Source organism: Leopardus geoffroyi, chromosome D4 (assembly GCF_018350155.1).
Source record: "Leopardus geoffroyi isolate Oge1 chromosome D4, O.geoffroyi_Oge1_pat1.0, whole genome shotgun sequence".
NCBI classification, from domain to species: Eukaryota; Metazoa; Chordata; class Mammalia; order Carnivora; family Felidae; genus Leopardus; species Leopardus geoffroyi.
The window spans coordinates 28,329,316-28,348,433 of NC_059342.1; the positions used below are offsets into that span (position 1 = coordinate 28,329,316).

General features: G+C 48.9%; 1 protein-coding gene across 10 annotated transcripts in view; it reads left to right on the forward strand.

The window, feature by feature from the left end:
• The window catches only part of DAPK1 (death associated protein kinase 1), a 190,826-nt gene extending 176,977 nt beyond the window's left edge, over positions 1–13,849 (forward strand). For all 10 annotated transcript variants that reach the window (XM_045469752.1, XM_045469745.1, XM_045469750.1 and 7 more), the window contains 5 exons: positions 1,863–2,060; positions 3,488–3,626; positions 5,033–5,153; positions 8,208–8,396; positions 11,347–13,849. In XM_045469752.1, the coding sequence (XP_045325708.1) occupies positions 1,863–2,060; positions 3,488–3,626; positions 5,033–5,153; positions 8,208–8,396; positions 11,347–12,579 (1,880 nt within the window). In that variant the 3' untranslated portion in view covers positions 12,580–13,849. The remainder of the gene's footprint in view (positions 1–1,862; positions 2,061–3,487; positions 3,627–5,032; positions 5,154–8,207; positions 8,397–11,346) is intronic.
• The last annotated feature ends 5,269 nt before the right edge of the window (positions 13,850–19,118 follow it).

The following is a 19,118-nucleotide window of genomic DNA, read 5'->3' on the forward strand; positions in this document are numbered from 1 at the left end:
GAGCGTGCCCAGTGTCCCTTTGCCTGGACTGTAAGTCACCTCCCCCCCCCCCAGGGGGCCTCTCCCGCTGCATGTGTCACAGCCCCACGAAGGACAGAGGAAGAGCCGCACAAAGTGACCTTGGGATGACCCAGTGAAGCATGGCTGGTCAATACCCCTAGTGAAACCAGACACCCTGCTGTCCTGGGCACCTAGCAAAGCCCCAGGCACACAGTAGGTGCTTAATAAATGACTGCTGAGTAAATCAATACATTTTCTAGGCAGAGCCAAACATCCACTTCGATGAGAAAACTTATAAAATATAATCCCATTAGCAGTTTGACAAATGCAAGTATGAGAAGAGTGATTCTTGAATACATCTCCACTCACGGCTGATGCTATGATACAGGCCAGGCAGTTTTTTCCCACAGGCAAAATTTCAAGTGCTCTCAATCATTTCCAAGGGGATGAAGCTTTAAATGTTACCAGGGAAGGTTTACTATCTCCATCAACCACTGAATCCTTGGTGCTGCACCTTCCGAGCTGCCAGGAACCCCAGTTGGGCCCATGTCACTTGAACACCAGCTTCTGCCCTGTTGAGACGCAGTTTAGAGCAGGGATCAAGCATTTTCTTCGAGACTCATCTGTGAAGAGTGTATGAGCTGATGTTCATTCGAGTGCCTGGTAGAGTGGCACAGGAGAGGCGCTCAGAAAATGGCAGTCGGGAGCATCTTCACAGAGGTTCTGCTGGCCCCAGTGAGGTGGCATTGAAGTCCATGGGCATTGTGCTATCCTAAAAGCTGAGTGCTCTCCGAAGTCCCGGAGCTGAGTTGGCATGCTTCATAGGGAGAAGAGAAGTGTGTCCTCAGCACCCCATAAGCCTTCACCCAGCTCCTCCATAACTCCCTCCTGCCCCAGGTCTGGCTCTCAGTGCTCCCCATTCTCAGAGGACTGAAGCCCGTGTTCCAGAACCCCTCACACCAAGGTCTCAGCTGCCAGACTTAGAGAGTCCTGTCCCCAGGAGTGTGTGTGCTCCTAGAGGGGGCTCCAGAAGAGCCACAGATCTTCCAAATTGTTGACTACAGAATTTCTGGCCCAAAATAAGCACCGAGGGTAGAATTAGGGAAAGAGAGCCTGAAATCCTACAACGTAAGTGGTCCTGCCATGTCCGCCCAGAGGCTGGTGGGTGGGTGGTCACTGTCTTGCTGGGGTGTGGCCATGTAGGGGTGGGGCGGTCCTGTGTCTGGATGGTCACTGCAAGGTGCCAGGTGCCTCAGGAAGTGCAGTCAGAGTCTCACCCACAGACACTTCTACAAAAACCCTCTGCACCCACACTCAGGTATGTGGGAGCAGCTGCCCCCCACGCTGGGTGACCTCACGGACCCCCACCTCCTCACACTTTCGCCCACATCCTTCAGGCGCAGAACTACGAATCAACTGTTGTGTCTTTCCCCTGTGCAGGCAGCCTGCTGGCTCCTGACCCACCTGAATAGGTCACTAACTCACCTGTGGAAGGTGAACGTGGTCATCACTAAACCAGAATTAAGTTACATGTCGTAGTGACTTTTATGTTCAACGTCGTATACCCTGTCATGTTCCAAAAAGAATTTATACGTATGTGAGGATATGGAATCTTATCATGTACGTTCTCTGTGTGAGTTTGTTGACGGGGAACCCAAGGCGGCATCTTGCCCTGACTCCTTCCTTGTGAGGAGGAATCCCTGGGGGGAGAGATGGAATGCACGTGTCTCCGAAGATGCAAAGATAAACAGGTCGATGCTACGGACATCACTCTTTCCCTTGGTGGTCACTAAGATGCAAGCAAAATGGTGATTGGCACTTGTAGGTGCTGTTTCAGAGAGTAATCTTCATTCTGTCTGTAGGAGTTGGTGATTTCAGCGTGTGGGAATTCTCTGGAAATCCAGTGTACTTCTGCTGTTATGACTATTTCGCTGCAAATGATCCCACGTCCATTCACGTCATCGTTTTCAGTCTGGAAGAACCCTACGAGATCCAGTTGAACCAAGTGATTTTCTGGCTGAATTTCCTGAAGTCTCTTGTGCCGGTTGAAGAACCCATAGGTAAGCCAGCACATCCTGGTGGAGAGTGCCCTTCCCGTGGGCCGCTCAGCCACTTGGGGGATCTACAGCTCGGGGCTAACAGTGAGGCTTCCTTGGTGGCTGCTTCCTGTGACAAGATTCCCACTCTGGACGTTTCTGCAGGGAATTGTTACATGATTGCATTCTCCTGCCTCAGAGACCAAGTCTGAGGGATTTCTAGAGAGCGGTTTCTCGCTTTCTTCCTATACTTTAGAGCTGTGGTCACTTTTGTTGGGTAGAGGTGGACTCCTCCCAGAGATGGCCTCTGTGTCTCTCTACCTAATGGTACGTAATTAATAAGCAGAATGAACCCCCTTCATTCTGTGGTTCCATCCAGAACGGAAGGGTCCATATTGAGTGAAGGCATTATCTTAACTTTATTCCTAGAGCAGAAAATAGCGTGGAATATGCTTTTGTTCCTTTGTACAAAACAGAGGGGCGCCTGGGTGGCTCAGTAGTTGAGCGTCTGACTTTGGCTCAGGTCACGATCTCCTGGTTCGTGAGTTCGAACCCTGCATCTGGCTCTGTGCTGACAGCTCAGAGCCTGGAGCCTGCTTAGGATTCTGTGTCTCCCTCTTTCTCTGCCCCTCCCACCTCCCCCGTCAAAAATAAATAAACATTAAAAATTTTTTTAAAAAACAGAATTGGGGGCGCCTGGGTGGCGCAGTCGGTTAAGCGTCCGACTTCAGCCAGGTCACGATCTCACGGTCCGTGAGTTCGAGCCCCGCGTCAGGCTCTGGGCTGATGGCTCAGAGCCTGGAGCCTGTTTCCGATTCTGTGTCTCCCTCTCTCTCTGCCCCTCCCCTGTTCATGCTCTGTCTCTCTCTGTCCCAAAAAAATAAATAAACGTTGGAAAAAAAATTAAAAAAAAAAAAAAAAAAAAGAATTGGGCAGCCTTTCATGGTGGAAACACAACTGGGCTATCAATTTTTTTTTTTTTTTTTGAAATTCCTATAAAAGTCAAATAAGTGGGCCTAACCCCCTCAGGGTCCATCCACTCTGCCTCTCTTTCTCATTCTTTCTGGTGTTTTCTTTCCAAAACACTCTCGCCACCAGAGGCTATCTGTGTGCACCACCACAGGCCCTGTTTTGGACATTTCTGGGTGTAGCTGCACTCACAGAGCTTTCTAGGTCTTAGAAAGGTGCCTTTGCCCAGAGCCAGATTTCCTTTCACTGGACAAGCAGGGCCACTTGAGGGGACATCTGAGAAACTGCCTTGAGTTCTGTGGTCAGTGCTGGTCCACTTCTGAGCTGCCCTCCCCGAGGACCAGGAAACCCACTCTTGGCTGGGCCAGGGCCTTCTTGAGGTGACCCTGCACGGCGGGCTGGCCAGAACGCCCTGCCTTACCCGCCTTGGAGACAACCAGGAAGGACAACGTGCCTGTGAAACGTCTGTTCTCTGCCCTCAGCCTTTGGTGGCAAGCTGAAGAACCCACTCCACGTCGTGCTGGTGGCCACCCACGCTGACATCATGAACGTGCCTCGGCCGGCTGGAGGCGAGTTCGGGTACGACAAGGACACGTCCTTGCTGAAGGAGATCAGGAACAGGTGAGGGTGCCGCTGGGGACAGGGGTCATCTCGCAGAGCTCACGGACACCGGAGGAAGGAATCAAAGGCCTCCTTTGCTTGGTTGGCTTTGTGGTGTAGATTTCATTTTTTATCAAAACGCTGAAAACACAACAAATGCAACCAAAGTAAAGGCCACGGGATGTAAAACAACAGACTTATCACCTCCTTCCTCACCTCCCAGTACCACTGCCCGGGGGACCTTCTGTCAGGAGTTGCATGCGTCAGTTCTCAGCTTTGTGGAGGCAATTATAATCGACAAATCGTATTTTAAGATACTTGAAGTGCGTGTCGCGGCGATCTGATGCACGTTATGAGAGGACGCACCCGTCCAGTTAGTTAGCACATCTGTCACCTCACATGTTTCTCTGTCTTTGCTTTTTATTTATTTTTCGGTGAGAATGGTTTTAGTTTTTTGTTTTTTTGAGACTTCAAAACTGATCATGTATTGAGTCACTGAAAGTAGGCAATAAATCTGTCCCCCGCCCCCTGGAAAATGGTAAGAAATTTCCACAGGCGTGGCAGAAGTTTGAATTCTGGGTGAGAATGTTTAAGTTCAACCCTTAGCAAGTGTTAGTCGTATAATACAGTGGCATCGACTGTTGTCACCATGCCTGACACAGATGCGCGGTTCTTTCTGTTGTGTTGGCTCTCAGTTCCTCTGATGACTGTCATCTTACCACCGAGCAGTACTTCTCAAAGTCTAAGTTGCCACTCATCAGGGGCTCCTGACAGTCACCTGGGGGTCCTGACCTGGTCACGAAAGTGGGATGGACAGGAGGGGGAAAATACCAGAGTGCCTTTCCTGGCAAGCATTTATGGAAAACTTTTGTTTCACTGAGCAGTATGAATGTGCATGGGTCACGGTGTAGAAACGTGTGGTTTTACTTCGTGTTTGGCCAAAAAACGTTGAAGCTGCATCTCTATATAATCTGCCAGTAATACAAACTATTGGTTTATCTAATGCAGACACTTCCCTGTTGTCCTCCTGATAGGAAAAAGAAGGCTCATGCTAGTATTTTCCATTGAGGGAGTGGCCTTCATGCCTACCCTCTGCTCTTACCCGTCCCTCTGTAGTGGCCTCCATCCTCCCAGCATCCGAGGTGAGGGCATGGGCCTCACCTGTGCTGCATCAGGGGACCTGAAGTCTTCCCATACTGTGTCCCTGCCAATTTGTGCACCCCCCCACCATCCGCAGGACTGGGAGCTCAGGGGTCCCAGGCCTCACACCACCGTAATATGACGAGCCAGTGGACAGTGGGGAGGGGGCAGCCTCTGCAAAGTCACCAGGACATTCTGGCTTCAGATCAGCTATACAGGAGCCTGGTGTCCATGGTGACACCTGGTGAGACCGCATCACCCTGATGAGGCCACTGCCCTTCCCTTAGGTTTGGGAACGATCTTCACATTTCAAACAAGCTGTTTGTTCTGGATGCCGGCGCATCGGGCTCTAAGGACATGAAGGTACTGCGAAGTCACCTGCAAGACATCCGGAGCCAGATCGTCTCGGTGAGTGTGCTGGAGAGCCTGTGGTTCCACCTTTGCCCAGATCATCCGGTCACCCCGGAGCTGGCCTCTTCGTGCTCCTCTTGGTTAGATTCGGTTCTCAGGGGACCCAGCACGAGGCAGATGCATGGCTGTGTTTGTGTCCCACTGGTCTACAACAAGGAATGAAAAGTGAGAAGCAAGGACGTGGCCGGGAGATGAGGGAAGTTAGGAGCGAGGGCCCCACCTTAGAGCATATGGGATTCTGACGGTGTTAATTGTTAGTTTATAAGTGACATTGCCTTTTACAAATCATAAAAACTGCCCAGAAGTGAGTTACTGTGAAATGCTTAGAAAATGCAGAACAATAGAAGAACCGTCACCAGCAAGATTTGTTGAAGGACATAAAGTAATAGATACTCAAACGAACTGAAATGTGCTCTTGGAGGGCAAGATCTTACTCAACATTTTGTTTTCGCAAGTTGTATAAACTTAGTCCGGTACCGGCCAGCAACTCATGGGAATGAGGAAATTGGGTGTTTTGTCTTAAAATTTCAGCGGAAGGATAAATAAGGCATATTGTAAAGGCTGTGTAACTAATAAATCCAAAATCAAGAAACCAATAGATGGAATAAATTAGTGAATACAGAAGTAAAGCACAACATCTACGGAAATTTAATAGAAACAAAGGTGTTATTTCAGTTTGGGGGAAGATGTTTATTTCATCAGTGATCTGACACGACTGGCTATTAGTCTAGAATGAAGTGAGATTGAATTCTTTTCACTACAAATCCCCAGAATAGATTGTGGGTGGATTCAAACATATAAATGTAAAAAAGAAAAAAAAAAAAAAAACAGCAGTATCTTGAATGTGTATTTAAAATAACTTGATAGGGGCGCCTGGGTGGCGCAGTCGGTTAAGCGTCCGACTTCAGCCAGGTCACGATCTCGCGGTCCGTGAGTTCGAGCCCCGCATCGGGCTCTGGGCTGATGGCTCAGAGCCTGGAGCCTGTTTCCGATTCTGTGTCTCCCTCTCTCTCTGCCCCTCCCCCGTTCATGCTCTGTCTCTCTCTGTCCCAAAAATAAATAAACGTTTAAAAAAAAATAAAATAAAATAAAATAAAATAAAATAAATAAAATAACTTGATAGTTCTTTGGAAAACCTTTTGGCAATATCGAGGACCCTAGAAGTTTTCGCAGAAAATATACCTATTTGACATTACAAAAGCCAAAATTTCTTTTCTGGCAAATAAACTCCATAAACAAAGTTAAAAGGAGAAATCGGCTGGAAAAATTACTCTCAGTGCCTCTGACACGTAAAAGGTTTCTAACCTATAATATTCAAAAAGTTCTCCCCAACTGATGAGAAAGGATAAACACCCCCAAGGGCAAAATGTTCCCTGGAAAGTTCCTGCTGCCCCAGCCTGCGTGTAGATGAGGAGGCTGTGTCCATCCCTCCCTGGGTGGGGAGTGGCCCCTCCAGTTACAGCTTACTCCTTCTCTGCTGGGAAATGCCCCCATTCACAGCACCAGGCTCCAGTTCCAGACGTGCTTTTGGAATCTTCAAGAAAACTCTTGGCTTTCCTGAAGCCTGCCTGGCCCCTGCCTTCTGATGGGGGCCCCAATACGGCATAGAGGGTGAGTGGGGAGTAGTCTGGGGGAGCTCAGTGGAAGCCAGTCACAGAGAGCAGTGGCCAGTGATCTGGGACAGAGGTCTGTGAAGGACCAGCACCTCCCCACCTGGTGGTGGTGGCGTTAGGGCCTCTGTGATAGGCTGTAGGGGTTCCCTGAAGTTTTGAGCTGAGGTGTGGTGAGATTGTCTGCTTCCCAACCCCAACCCTCAATTCCTGAGGCCAAGCAGGCAGAACCCACCACAGACTGCCTTTATCCTTGGGAACTTTGTTTTAGAAATAGGGAGTGGAATTTAGCTGACATAAAGGTGGGATTCGAGAAGAGACTGCCTGGTTAATGATGTAGAGCAGCGGTTGGTTTTGTTTTTGTTTTTGTTTTTGTTTTTAATTAGGATGGTGTGCGGATTATATGGGCCTGTCACATAGATGATTTATTTAATCAAATTAAAAGATTAAAAACCTATTTCAAGGGGGGGTGAAGGGATGGGCAAAATGGGTGAAGGCGGGTGGGAGATACAGCCTTCCAGTTGTGAAATGAATAGGTCACAGAGATAAAAGGCACAACATAGGGAATCCAGTCAATGGCATTGTAATAGTGGGAGGTGCTATAGCTACACTTGTGGTGAGCCCAGCATAGCCTATGGACTTGTCCAATCACTGTGTTGCATGCCTGAAACGCATGTAACCTTGCATGTCAACTATACTCAAATAAGAATTTTAACAAATTACGAAAAAAGAAAGCTGTTTCAAGCCAATTACCAAGAATTAGTCTAATTTGAAATAGTATTTCCACAGCAATCCCACAAATACTTAATATACTGGTAAAAACCCACTACAGTATTGCTGATGACAGTTCATCTCTTTTCCTCTTCCTTTGCTCATAAAATTAACCATCATCTGGTTGAAACAGTCACTCCCAAGGAGGGGGGAGGGGGCGCACAACTTTAGGAGTTGGGGAACTCTGTGATTGAGTCCAAGAGCATTATTATGAAGCCTCGCCACCTGTTTAGTCATTAGCAATAGAAATGAAAGCATCCATGGGGTGCCCGGGTGGCTCAGTGGGTTAAGCGTCCGACTTCGGCTCAGGTCGTGATCTCCCAGTTCATGAGTTCGAGCCCCGCGTCGGGCTCTGAGCCTGCAGCCTGGTTTGGATTCTGTGTCTTGCTCTGTCTCTGCCCCTCCCCCATGCACACTGTGTCTGTCTCTCAAAAATAAACGTTAAAAAAAAAGGAAGAAGAAATGAAAGCATCCATACCATTTTACCCTTGCAAATGGATTTTGCTTAGAGGCAACACTTTAACAAAAGAACCGCCCGGTACCCAACCAAAAAGCACTAACTCATCCGAAGTATTTTTGCAATAGTGCAGGAAAGAGCGCCAAGCTTTCTACCATCTCCAAGGGAGTCCCCTCAGCTGCAAATTGACCTGTCCTGTGCTGCGTGTCCTAGGTCTGCCCTCCGATGACCCACCTGTGTGAGAAGATCATCTCCACGCTGCCTTCCTGGAGGAAGCTCAACGGGCCCAACCAACTGATGTCACTGCAGCAGTTCGTGTACGATGTGCAAGACCAGCTGAACCCCCTGGCCAGAGAGGGGGATCTCAGGCACATAGCCCAGCAGCTCCACAGTGCTGGCGAGGTAGGGGGCTGGATACCAGGCAGGGGTCTGGGAGGGGCTCGGGAGATTGGTTTCTGTCCCTACTGTGAAGGTGGTTTGAGCCGGGAGAGGCAGAGTGGAAACTGCCTGACGACCCATAATATATCCAGACATGTGGCGATCACAGAGGCTTCGGTGATCTTCTGAACTGCGGTTCTCTGCTCTCCCATGCACCCTAAGAGCTGGTGTTTGGTTTTCTTCTGATGCGTTTGTTTTCCAGCTTGTGTCAGGGAGCATAGTTTCTACCACATTGGGCATCTGGGCCTCTCCTCTCCTCCGGGGGTGTCTGTTGCTTAGCTGTGGTTCCTGCAGCCTCTGGCCTGGGCTGTTATCTGCTCCACACAGACTCCTGGGTTCACAGATGGTCCAGAAAAGGCAATGACAAGAGCCTGTCCGGAGACACTAAGGCCCAGCAACCAGTGTCCCCAGAAATGACAGCCTTTCCCAAAAATGGGAATCTTTGCTCCCACTCATGTGGCATCCAACACTGGGGTACGGTTTGGGATCGCTGTTCTAATTGCATCCTATGCCTGGCCCGGGAGAGGGGAGCTAGCCTTTGTATTTCTCTGTCCTGTGACATCTGGGGACAGTTTAGGCTAGTCCGGGCCATAAAAGGCAGTTCTGAACGTGAAAGCCCAGAAGCAGTTCTGAGATTTTTAGACCCCAGGAGCTTCTTTCCTGTGCAGTCTCAGTCCCACCTCTGACTTGAGGCCAGTGCGTGTAAATCATAGAGACTTGAAATTACAACTGAAATTACAACTGAACTAGAGTGTCATGCAGTGACAGCATGAGCCTCTGAACTTCACTGAAACTACCAGTAATCTATAGACCTCTCCAGCAGTACTTTAAAGTCATTGAATTTGGGGCGCCTGGGTTGCTCCGTCGGTTTAGTGTCCGACTTTGGCCCAGGTCGAGATCTCATGGTTTGTGAGTTCAAGCCCCAAGTGGGGATCCGTGTTGACAGCTCTGAGCCTGCAGCCCACTTCGGATTCTGTGTCTCCTTCTCTCTCTGCCCGGTAGATTTCCCTGCCCTTGAGACCTCAGTGAGTGATGAAGTGAAGACTTGATGGTAGGAGTAAGGAAGGGAAATGTCGGTCAGGTGGCCCCCTCTGCTTGGCCACCAGCCTCTCCCCCAGTGCTATTACTGCCCGCTAGTGAGGAAGGCCCGAGTCCTATGCACATCTCACCACTTATCCTCATGATGCCTGTTTCTGCTCCCGGATCCCTCACTGCCCTTGGTCATCCGTCCCCTTAACCTCCTCCAGTGTGGCCAGTGTCTCAGCCTGTCTCCCGTGATCCTGAGGGGACGGCAGTGCCCAGGGTTGAACTGCAGATGATGTCCCCACCAAATGCCTTATCAAGAAATAGATGCTCTGCCCTCCAGGAACTGTCAACCTAGGGACCGGTTTGAACAGAATCATATGCAGAGAGTGTTTCAAAGCTGTCACCGGAGTGTGGACCAGAAAGTACTCTTGGTACAAACAGTGAAGAGCCTCAGACTCCGTGTGAGAACAGAGTGTCCCTTGGGTTAGCACTGTGTGTAGACCTGGCCCTGAGCAGGGAGGGAGGAGAGGAGGGTGAGTGTTGCAAAGAGACCAAAGTTGTCTCTGCTTTTTGTCATAGTTCTTTCTTTCAGACTTTTGCTTTCTAAAGAAATAAAGGGGTCATGTAAGCTCCAAGTCTCCTCTGGCCATCTACTATAGTCTCCTTCCTCTCTGCCCTCTCCAGGGTGCTTTCCAGACCTTTTCTCCTATGCGTGTTAAAATTTTATATCGTGGACTTATATAACAGTTTGAATCTCTCTTTGAAAAATCTCAAGCTTTTAGGGAAGTTGCAGGAGTAGCTCAAAGAATCTTCATCTACTTCACACTTAAATTAACCAGTTGTTTACATTTTGCTCCATGGGCTTTGTCTCTTTCTCTTCTATTTATTTACTTATTTATTTTGCAAATATCCTGACATTTCACCCCTCAGTACTTTAGCCTGGCTCTCCTAAGCAGCGGGGTGTTTTCCCACTGTTACAGGGTGGAGGACGGACAGTCAAGTATCCCCCACATTGAGACCAGAAAAACAGAGCAGGTGACTCCTCATAGTTTACACAGTTTTAATTGGGGTAACTTCCTAACCGGGGAGATATGGCGGGCAATGATCCTGCTGTGCTGCTGGTCTCCACAAAGTCTGGACCTTAGTCTACAGATGTGATAGAGCGAGGGTTGCACAGAAGGGCAGTGCGGTGAGATCAAAGAGTCCGTGTGCAACTTACTGACCTCTAACATCGAATTAGATCTCCTGGCTCCACTTGTGTGTCAGGAAAGGGAGAGACTTTGTTATCTTTAACAAATCTACCGGGGTTGGGGCGGGGCAAAGCCAGCTTCTCACCCTCCTGGCGGTGGCGGGCATGTCTAAAGTATGTATATCAGTCTCCAAGAGCCCCGGGAACACGTAGCCGAGGGCGTCAGCGAGTGGACGTGAACAAGATGGAGTGCTGAGGATAACCATACAATGATCACATCCCAGAAGCACATAGATGTGACCTTGTTATTGAATGTATAGTTCGCTCTCCAGTGTTTGCCACTTGTCCCAATAATTTCTCTTGTAACTGCTTTTATTCGTGTATTTCGGGATGTAGAGCCCCGTCAAAATTTACTCCTTGCATTTACCTGCCATCTCTCTCTCTTTTTTGTCTTTGAATTTATTACCTTGACCTTTTTCTAAAAAGTCAAAGGTAGTCCTTTCAGAATCTCTCTTATGACCTTCTCAAGCTGGCGTTTTGGCTCAGTGTTTGATTTCTGAGATCCATGAATGCCCTGGGTCGTTTTTTGCAACATGTGCACAGATTTTATCATTGCTCGCCTCCTTCAGTGCTCTGAACAGCTGGTGCCTCTGGCCCTCTGTGTTCCTGTGTGTGACCTCCTGTTGTCCCTTCTGGCAGATCAACATCATGCAGAGTGAAACGGTCCAGGACGTGTTACTCCTGGACCCCCGCTGGCTCTGCACCAATGTCCTGGGGAAGCTGCTGTCTGTGGAGACCCCACGGGCCCTGCACCATTACCGGGGCCGCTACACTGTGGAGGACGTTCAGCGCCTGGTGCCTGACAGCGATGTGGAGGAGCTGCTGCAGATCCTAGATGCCATGGACATTTGTGCCCGGGACCTGAGCAGCGGGACCATGGTGGACATCCCTGCCCTCATCAAGACTGACAACCTCCACCGCTCCTGGACAGATGAGGAGGATGAGGGGAGGGTCTACGGGGGCGTGCGTATCGTCCCCGTGGAGCACCTCACCCCCTTCCCATGTGGCATCTTTCACAAGGTCCAGGTGAACCTCTGTCGGTGGATCCACCAGCAGAGCACGGAGGGAGATGCGGACATCCGCCTTTGGGTGAATGGCTGCAAGATTGCCAATCGCGGGGCCGAGCTGCTGGTGCTCCTGGTCAACCACGGCCAGGGCATTGAGGTGCAGGTGCGAGGGCTGGAGACGGAAAAGATAAAGTGCTGCCTCCTCCTGGACTCCGTGTGCAGCACCATGGAGAACGTCATGGCCACCACTCTCCCAGGGTTGCTGACAGTGAAGCATTACCTGAGCCCCCAGCAGCTGAGGGAGCACCATGAGCCCGTCATGATCTACCAGCCACGGGACTTCTTCCGGGCGCAGACCTTGAAGGAGACCTCGCTGACTAATACCATGGGCGGGTACAAGGAAAGCTTCAGCAGCATCATGTGCTTTGGGTGTCACGACGTGTACTCACAGGCCAGCCTAGGGATGGACATCCATGCATCAGATCTGAACCTCCTGACCCGGAGGAAACTGTGTCGTCTGCTGGACCCGCCCGACCCCATGGGGAAGGACTGGTGCCTTCTGGCCATGAACTTGGGTCTCCCCGACCTTGTGGCAAAGTACAACACCAATAACGGGGCTTCCAAGGAGTTCCTCCCAAGCCCGGTCCACGCTCTGCTCCGGGAATGGGCCTCCTACCCCGAGAGCACGGTCGGCATCCTCATGTCCAAACTGCGGGAGCTGGGGCGTCGGGACGCAGCAGACTTTCTACTGAAGGCGTCCTCAGTGTTCAAAATCAACCTCGATGGCAATGGCCAGGAGGCCTATGACTCCAGCTGTAACAGTGGCACATCTTATAATTCCATCAGCTCCGTCGTGTCCCGGTGAGGGCAGCCTTTGGCTTGGGCAGGGTGTCTTTGGACTGCAGAGCAGGGGGTGCAGCCCACAGTCCCGGCAGAAATTCCAGCATCCCTCCCTGTGCCCACATCCTGAAGGTCCCCGCCCTCCCTCCTGCTTCACCAGTTTCTCTGCCACTACCTCCCTCCTCCCACACATTCCACTGTGTGTGAATGGTCTTTGTAGTTACAGAGCAGACCACAGCCTGTCCTTTGGCCAATTGAGAAGCCAGTATCCCTCCTCCCTGTGTCCTAGATCATCTCTCATCTGCCAGCACCTTGCTTCTTACTGATAATTTTACCGGAATTCCTAACTTTTCAATGAAATTTTTTTAACTACTGTATGAATTGTCCTAAAAAAAAAAAAAAAAAAAAAAAGCACATTTATCCCAAATGTGTTTCTTATAGTCTTTTCCTTGTCAGAACATGTCCTCGTCTTATCCCTTTGATATTTGTAGGACAGACTCCCATGTGTGGAATCCCACTGTCTGACTGACAAACAGACAACATGTGAGGCCTTTGCAGAAGAGGCTGTGTCTGAGACCATCCAGGGAACGCTCCCTCTCTGTCCCCTGCTGTCTGCTGATCACCGCCTGAGGTGCTCCTCCCTGAGTTGTGGTTTTTCCAGAAATTTTTGTGTTTCATTTCACACGGAAAGGGGAGGAAGGCATCCTCTTCTAGAGTGATTTCACACACAGTGTTGTTTTCATGGTAAGACACGTCCTTGTTGCTCTTGTGTAAACGTCAACGTTGCGCGTCCACGCGGAATCCGCAGAGTGTCCGCTGATCATTCCCGCTCATCTCAGGTAGAAGGTGACACAGCTGCAGGAAAGGAAGGTCTGCGGGAGGACTCAGCAGACCCCTGACTCCTGCTCGGTGGCAGTCCGCTGTCATTTGTGCGGAGCAGATGGTTTTCACATGTAGATCCTGGTTCGATGACTTCCTGTCTGTGAAGTCCGACAAAGAAGGCGAGGAAGCAAGATTTCCTGCGGTGATTTTAAATAGTGATGGAGTTTTAGGTTGAAGTGAGGGAACACGTCCTAATTCTTCTGTCCTGAGAAGCGTGTAATTTTAATGTTACATTACATGTGTGTATATGTGTGTATATATATATATATATGCATTATGTATATACATATATATGAATACAGGTATTTTTACTTAATCTATACAATGTAGTAAAAAGATGTTGGTTTTTCTTTTCTGTTCTCTTTTTTTTCTTTTCTTTTTTTAAAAATATAAATAAACTATTGCTTGTTGCATTTGATTGTTGGTCTTTAATTCAAAAGGAATCCTTTTTCTCTGTTTTTTCTTCAGTCACCAAAACCCTACATGGCGGGGCAAACCAAACTGAAGTCCAGAAAGCCAGTTAACCTAAACTCCCGTGTGGAAACACCTGGCTCATTTGGGGGGCATTAGTACTAAAGTTGGGGATGGTAGGGGGAAGCAGGAGGAGCCCAGGTGGTTTTCACACTGTTGTCACTTGAAAAAGGGAATCCCTTCTGTTGTCCTTGGGTGACCCAAACACCACTGGAGTCCTTGAGTGCCGCCCTGGGCCTGTGGGGAGCTTTCTCTGTCTGTACAGAGGTGCGGGGACCAACCCACAGGAGTAAGAGATAAACCTACTGCCAAAGACGCGTATCTTCTGTCCTTCCCGACAGAGCCCGTGGCCCAGGCCATGTATTGGAAATGCCAGCTTTGACCTGCATGGAAGCACTCAGTGACAAAACCTGCATTTAGTAAAACCTCAAGACTTTTTAAAAATACATTGACAAAGAAAAAAGTTTGGAAGGAAAAAGATTAAAACGGTAATGATTTTCTCTGTGGGGCTCATTTCCATTTTTCCAAATTGTTCACAATAAACACGGTCTAGTTACATTAGGAAAATAAATGAATGAAATAAAACTAAAAGCTACATAGACACGCCTGAAAAGGATGGTACTGAGATCAAAGCTGTGGTCACCTTACAAAAGTAGATGCTTTTATCCTGTGTCACCTCTGTCCTGAGTGGCCACTTCACTCTCTCCTGCTTCAAAGAGTGTCACAGGGGAGGGACATGACACCAGGCCACTGAAACCCCCAGGCACAGAGTAAGTCTCTGGTATCACCTGTATGTAAAATCTCAGAAAAGGATGTGACTGGGGCAACCTTGGGTCCCAGAGCAGCCCTACACAAAACACGGAGGGAAGGGAGGTAGAATTCTGCAAGGGCCTGGCCTCGGGGACCCTGGGTCAAGGTGAGGAAAGTAGCCATTCTCCCCGAGAAGGGAGTTGTGTTAATAGGAGAAATAGGCAGGGGCAGGATGCTGGACAAATAAAAACAAAGTACTGGGGCACCTGGGGGGCTCAGTCAGTTGAGCATTCAACATTGGCTCAGGTCATGATCTCGCAGTTCGTGAGTTTGAATCTCGCTTTGGATCCTCTGTCCCCCTCTCTCTTTGTCCCTCCCCTACTTGTGCTCTCTCCCTCTCAAAAATAAATAAACATTAAAAAAACACAAAGTGCTGCAAATCTTTATACTCTTGTTTTATGCAGGTGCCAGTGTTCTTAAGGCTCTGGGCCACCTGGGCTCCTGAAATGTTGAAGCCATAGTAAGAATCATTACGACTCAGATCTGAAGAGATTATGGGCGACTGAGCTCAGTGCCACATCCTGGGATTAGGTGGTGGCCGGCATTCCTGGGGACTTTTGGGGTCTTCAGGGACATGAATTCTGGTGAGACTGGAACTGTCTGGTGAAGTCCCATTGTGGGTAGCTGGCTCCACCCCCTGCATGAGGGCCAGAAAGAAAAACCTCTCATGGAACCATTGCTCTGAGCGTGGATGTGAGATGCACAGGGAACGTGTTCTCTGTGCTGTGCTGCCTGTTGGTACAAAGTCCACCTTGGGCTGCCCTGCGGTGCCTGAGGTCTCCTTACAGACAGGAGCTTCCCAGGGACCCCAAGCTTTTATGGAGTGGTGACAGACTTTTGTGGCTCTGATTTGTTCAGAAACCTGGATTCCCCACCTTTCACAAAACGAATCAGAACTGTGGGTGGGAATTCTGGCGGACAGTTTGCGGAAAGGGGTGTCATTACAACTACAGGATTCACTGAAATGTCGAAACTGATCGGCTCCCCCTAGTGTCCTGAGTCTACCCTGGTCTTACTGAACCCTTGAAGGGAAGGAAAAATTCTTCTCCACCCTCAAGTTCACCAGGGTGGACTAAGAATTAAATTTACACCAGACAGATTAACAAGAGAGAAAACCAAAGTTCAATTATGTGCACACTGAGGCCCATTCGTGAGACCGGGACCTACGGAAATGACCGAGGTGCAGTTTTTCTACTTCTCTACTTTTTTTTACTTTTGAGAGAGAGAGTGGATCTGTGAGGAACTGACAGAATCAGGAGATTTGGGAAAAAGTAGCAGGGTTGTGGATACAGCCTTCTGGGCTCTGGTGACGAGAATATCTCTATTTCCTGGCACAGGGAGGGTGTCTCTCACAGCCAGAGTTCTTTCCTGTTCTCAGGGGCACGGGGAGGCTCTGAGTGCCCTTCTTGTACAGGCTGTCTCTTGCGTAACTTTTATTTATTGTAACCAATACACCCAAGTGGCACATTTTGGGGTGGCCTGCCCTTGGTCATGGTGTGACCCTGGAAAAGCCCCTCCAAGATGAAGGGCCAGCCTGGCTGTTCCTGCATAAACAGCCCCTAGATGGCAGCCAGGCTATAAAACCCACAGGGACATCAGGAGAGCTGAGCCTGGAAATGGAATGTCTTCCTGACGAGTCGAATGTATTTCCAGTTTTCCAAGGTGAAAACTGTTCTGGAGACGGATGCTGTGCGTATAGTCACCACCCCTGCACACTGCAGGGAGGTATCGTTAAAGCGAGTGATTTTATGTTCTGTCTCTCTTACCACAATTTTAAGAAAAGGAGATTTAAAAACATGAAGCTGAAACCTAACAATATTCCCTAACAGTTAAGCTTGCGGAGGAACACGCATGATTACCTACTGTGTTTAGTGCGTCCAGAAGACAGGGCTCTAAAGTGTGGTGGAGTGGGGGGATAGAAAAAATGATAGATTGCTGTTTGGAAGAATTTGGTATTTGTTATTTCAAAAAAAAAATCTTTAAAGTGCTTATTATAGGAAAAAGGTAAGAATTTGATTTGGCCACTTTTCTATTTTGTTTTTCAATTTTTTTTTTTTTTCCAGTTTGAATCCATATGTGGGATGGCACCATAGTCTTGTCCGGACTCTGGATTCTTAGGGACTTAACTGAGCCAAACTGTTTATTAGGTGCGCAGTTATCATACTCATTGTCTCCAGACCATGGCTGAGCAGGTATCGTGAGTGCCAGCCCCAGGCTCACAAGAGGGCACAGAGACAGGTTCACCCATGTGCTTGGTCACCCAGGGGGTCACCAGGCTCAAGTCAACAGTGCCTGAAAAGTTGGCTCTGGGGGCTACTTTCAAGGATTGTACCTGTGCTTTGGCTGGCCACCTGAGGGTCAGAGCAGACTTTAGCTTTGCAACCAAAAGTTGCATGCTGCTGAGAGGCTGGAGCCACAACCCCCTCAGGCTGGGGACTCAGCAGCTTCCAGACATGAGCCAGGACAAGGACGGGAGCGCAATTCCCCTCTGAACACCCTGGAGGAGGGATGGCCAGGGAGGAGCCCCTGGAAAGGGTTTTAAGGAGTGGTCAGTCCCCTCTCATGGGCACCTCTGGAAATGTGTGTGGCAAGAGCGAGAAATGGCCCAGGGGACAGCTGCTAATCTCCCAGAACCCCAGCCTCGGATGTTTACTGGTCATGACTATTGCTCACAGGGCCAAGTCTTTGCTCCAAAAGGGTGAAGAGTGTGGGCGTGGGGAGGAGGGGCAGGAAAGAAGTTGCACAGGTTTCTACAGCAGAGGTTCCCCTGAGATGGGCCCTCCCTCTTGGGGCTGATATTTGGTGAGGGGGCCTGGCTGGGTGCCCAAGGCTGTGACTCCAGCCTGCGGGACTCCTGTCAGGGGCACAGAGGGGACTGAGGTCAGCTTTTGGTGGATGATGTGTCTTATCCCTCTGAAATCAGTTTTACAACTGGAAGAGACTTACAGATGGTCTGCTTCAACCTCATATTTAAGATCTAGAAACAGAGGGTTTAGTGATTTAGACAAAATTGTGCCATCAATTACTAACAATTCAGACTAAGTGCCAGGACATCTGCCCACACCTGGGGATCCATTATTCTTCTGTGCTAAGTATTTGTATGGTAATGTAGTGTGTGTGTGTGTGTGTGTGTGTGTGTGTGTGTGTTGAGTGTGTGTGTGATGACTGTGCATGTATATATGTGTAGCATGAAAGTGTGTATGCATACATGTGCATTTGTCTATAAATGTGTGTATGTGTGTGTTGTGTTTAAGTGTGTGTATATTTGTGTCTGTGTTTCATGAGATATAGGATTCTCTGGCTCTGGTGACCTGTTCTCCTGGCCAAGAGCCATGGCCCTCACCGATTCATCCACGAGTGCCTGTTCCCCACAGTTAGGGAGACTCACAGAGCAGGGTGAGGACTGTCTTCTGCCCCCCAACTTCCCGCCATCCCCGCCCCTGTGTGAGCCCCACGGGGTCCTGTAGAGTCCTCGGGTTACACGGCAGCCAGTGCAGAAGATAATCTTTCTGTCTTCCAAGAAGGGAAGGCCAGTCACCCGAGAGCGATTCCTGTGAATCATGTGATTCTGTGACCAGTCCTCACACGGGAAACTCTTCAGAAAGTACAGTTTTAATGCCTGCGTGACACCAGTAGTGTTGTCATATCCCTGTTGACTTAACCTGTCCCCATCATGAATATTTCAGTCATTTCTCTATTACACATAAAGCTGGAGTGAGCATCTTTATGCACATTTTTCCCCTGTATTTTGGATTGGACATGAAACTTTGGAGGGGGGAGGCTTTAGTCACGTGCTTAAAATCCTAGAGAAAAGGATTGATTGCTGAGTAAAAAAGTGCATTCGTGTTCTCTCTGCTGGTTTTCCTTCCCCCAGAAAACATTATTTCATTAATTAAGTGTTGATACAACTTACGATACTTTCTTACCTCATTTTTTGGTACATATAAGAGCTATTACAATATCTCTCCAAACAGAATGGGAAGAAAGCTCAATCATTCCCCCATCATGAAAGACAAAATATGTTAGTTAAGAATGTAGTTATAGTTATTGATAGTTTAGAACTTTTGGCTTTAAACTCATTCTTGGTAATGCCACACACATTTTTAGGATTGGTTTCAAATCCCAGGAACTTCCGTCATGTTTGGGGTTTTTTTCATATCTAAGCTGCAGGGTTTTCTGCCACATGGAGTTCTCACCTGCTGACTCATTTGAATGCTCGTTTAACTGACAATACTATTAGCCAGTCTGTGGGGGTCCACGTCCTTCTCTGTCTGGTTTGAGGGGCTGAGATCCTCTGAGGGTTCCCCTCGCTGGGGACACAGCCTCACTAGTGTTCTGGGCTCTTCTCTGTGTGAGGCTCCCTTGCCACCCGGCCAAGGTCCCCACTTCTCCAGCCTCCTG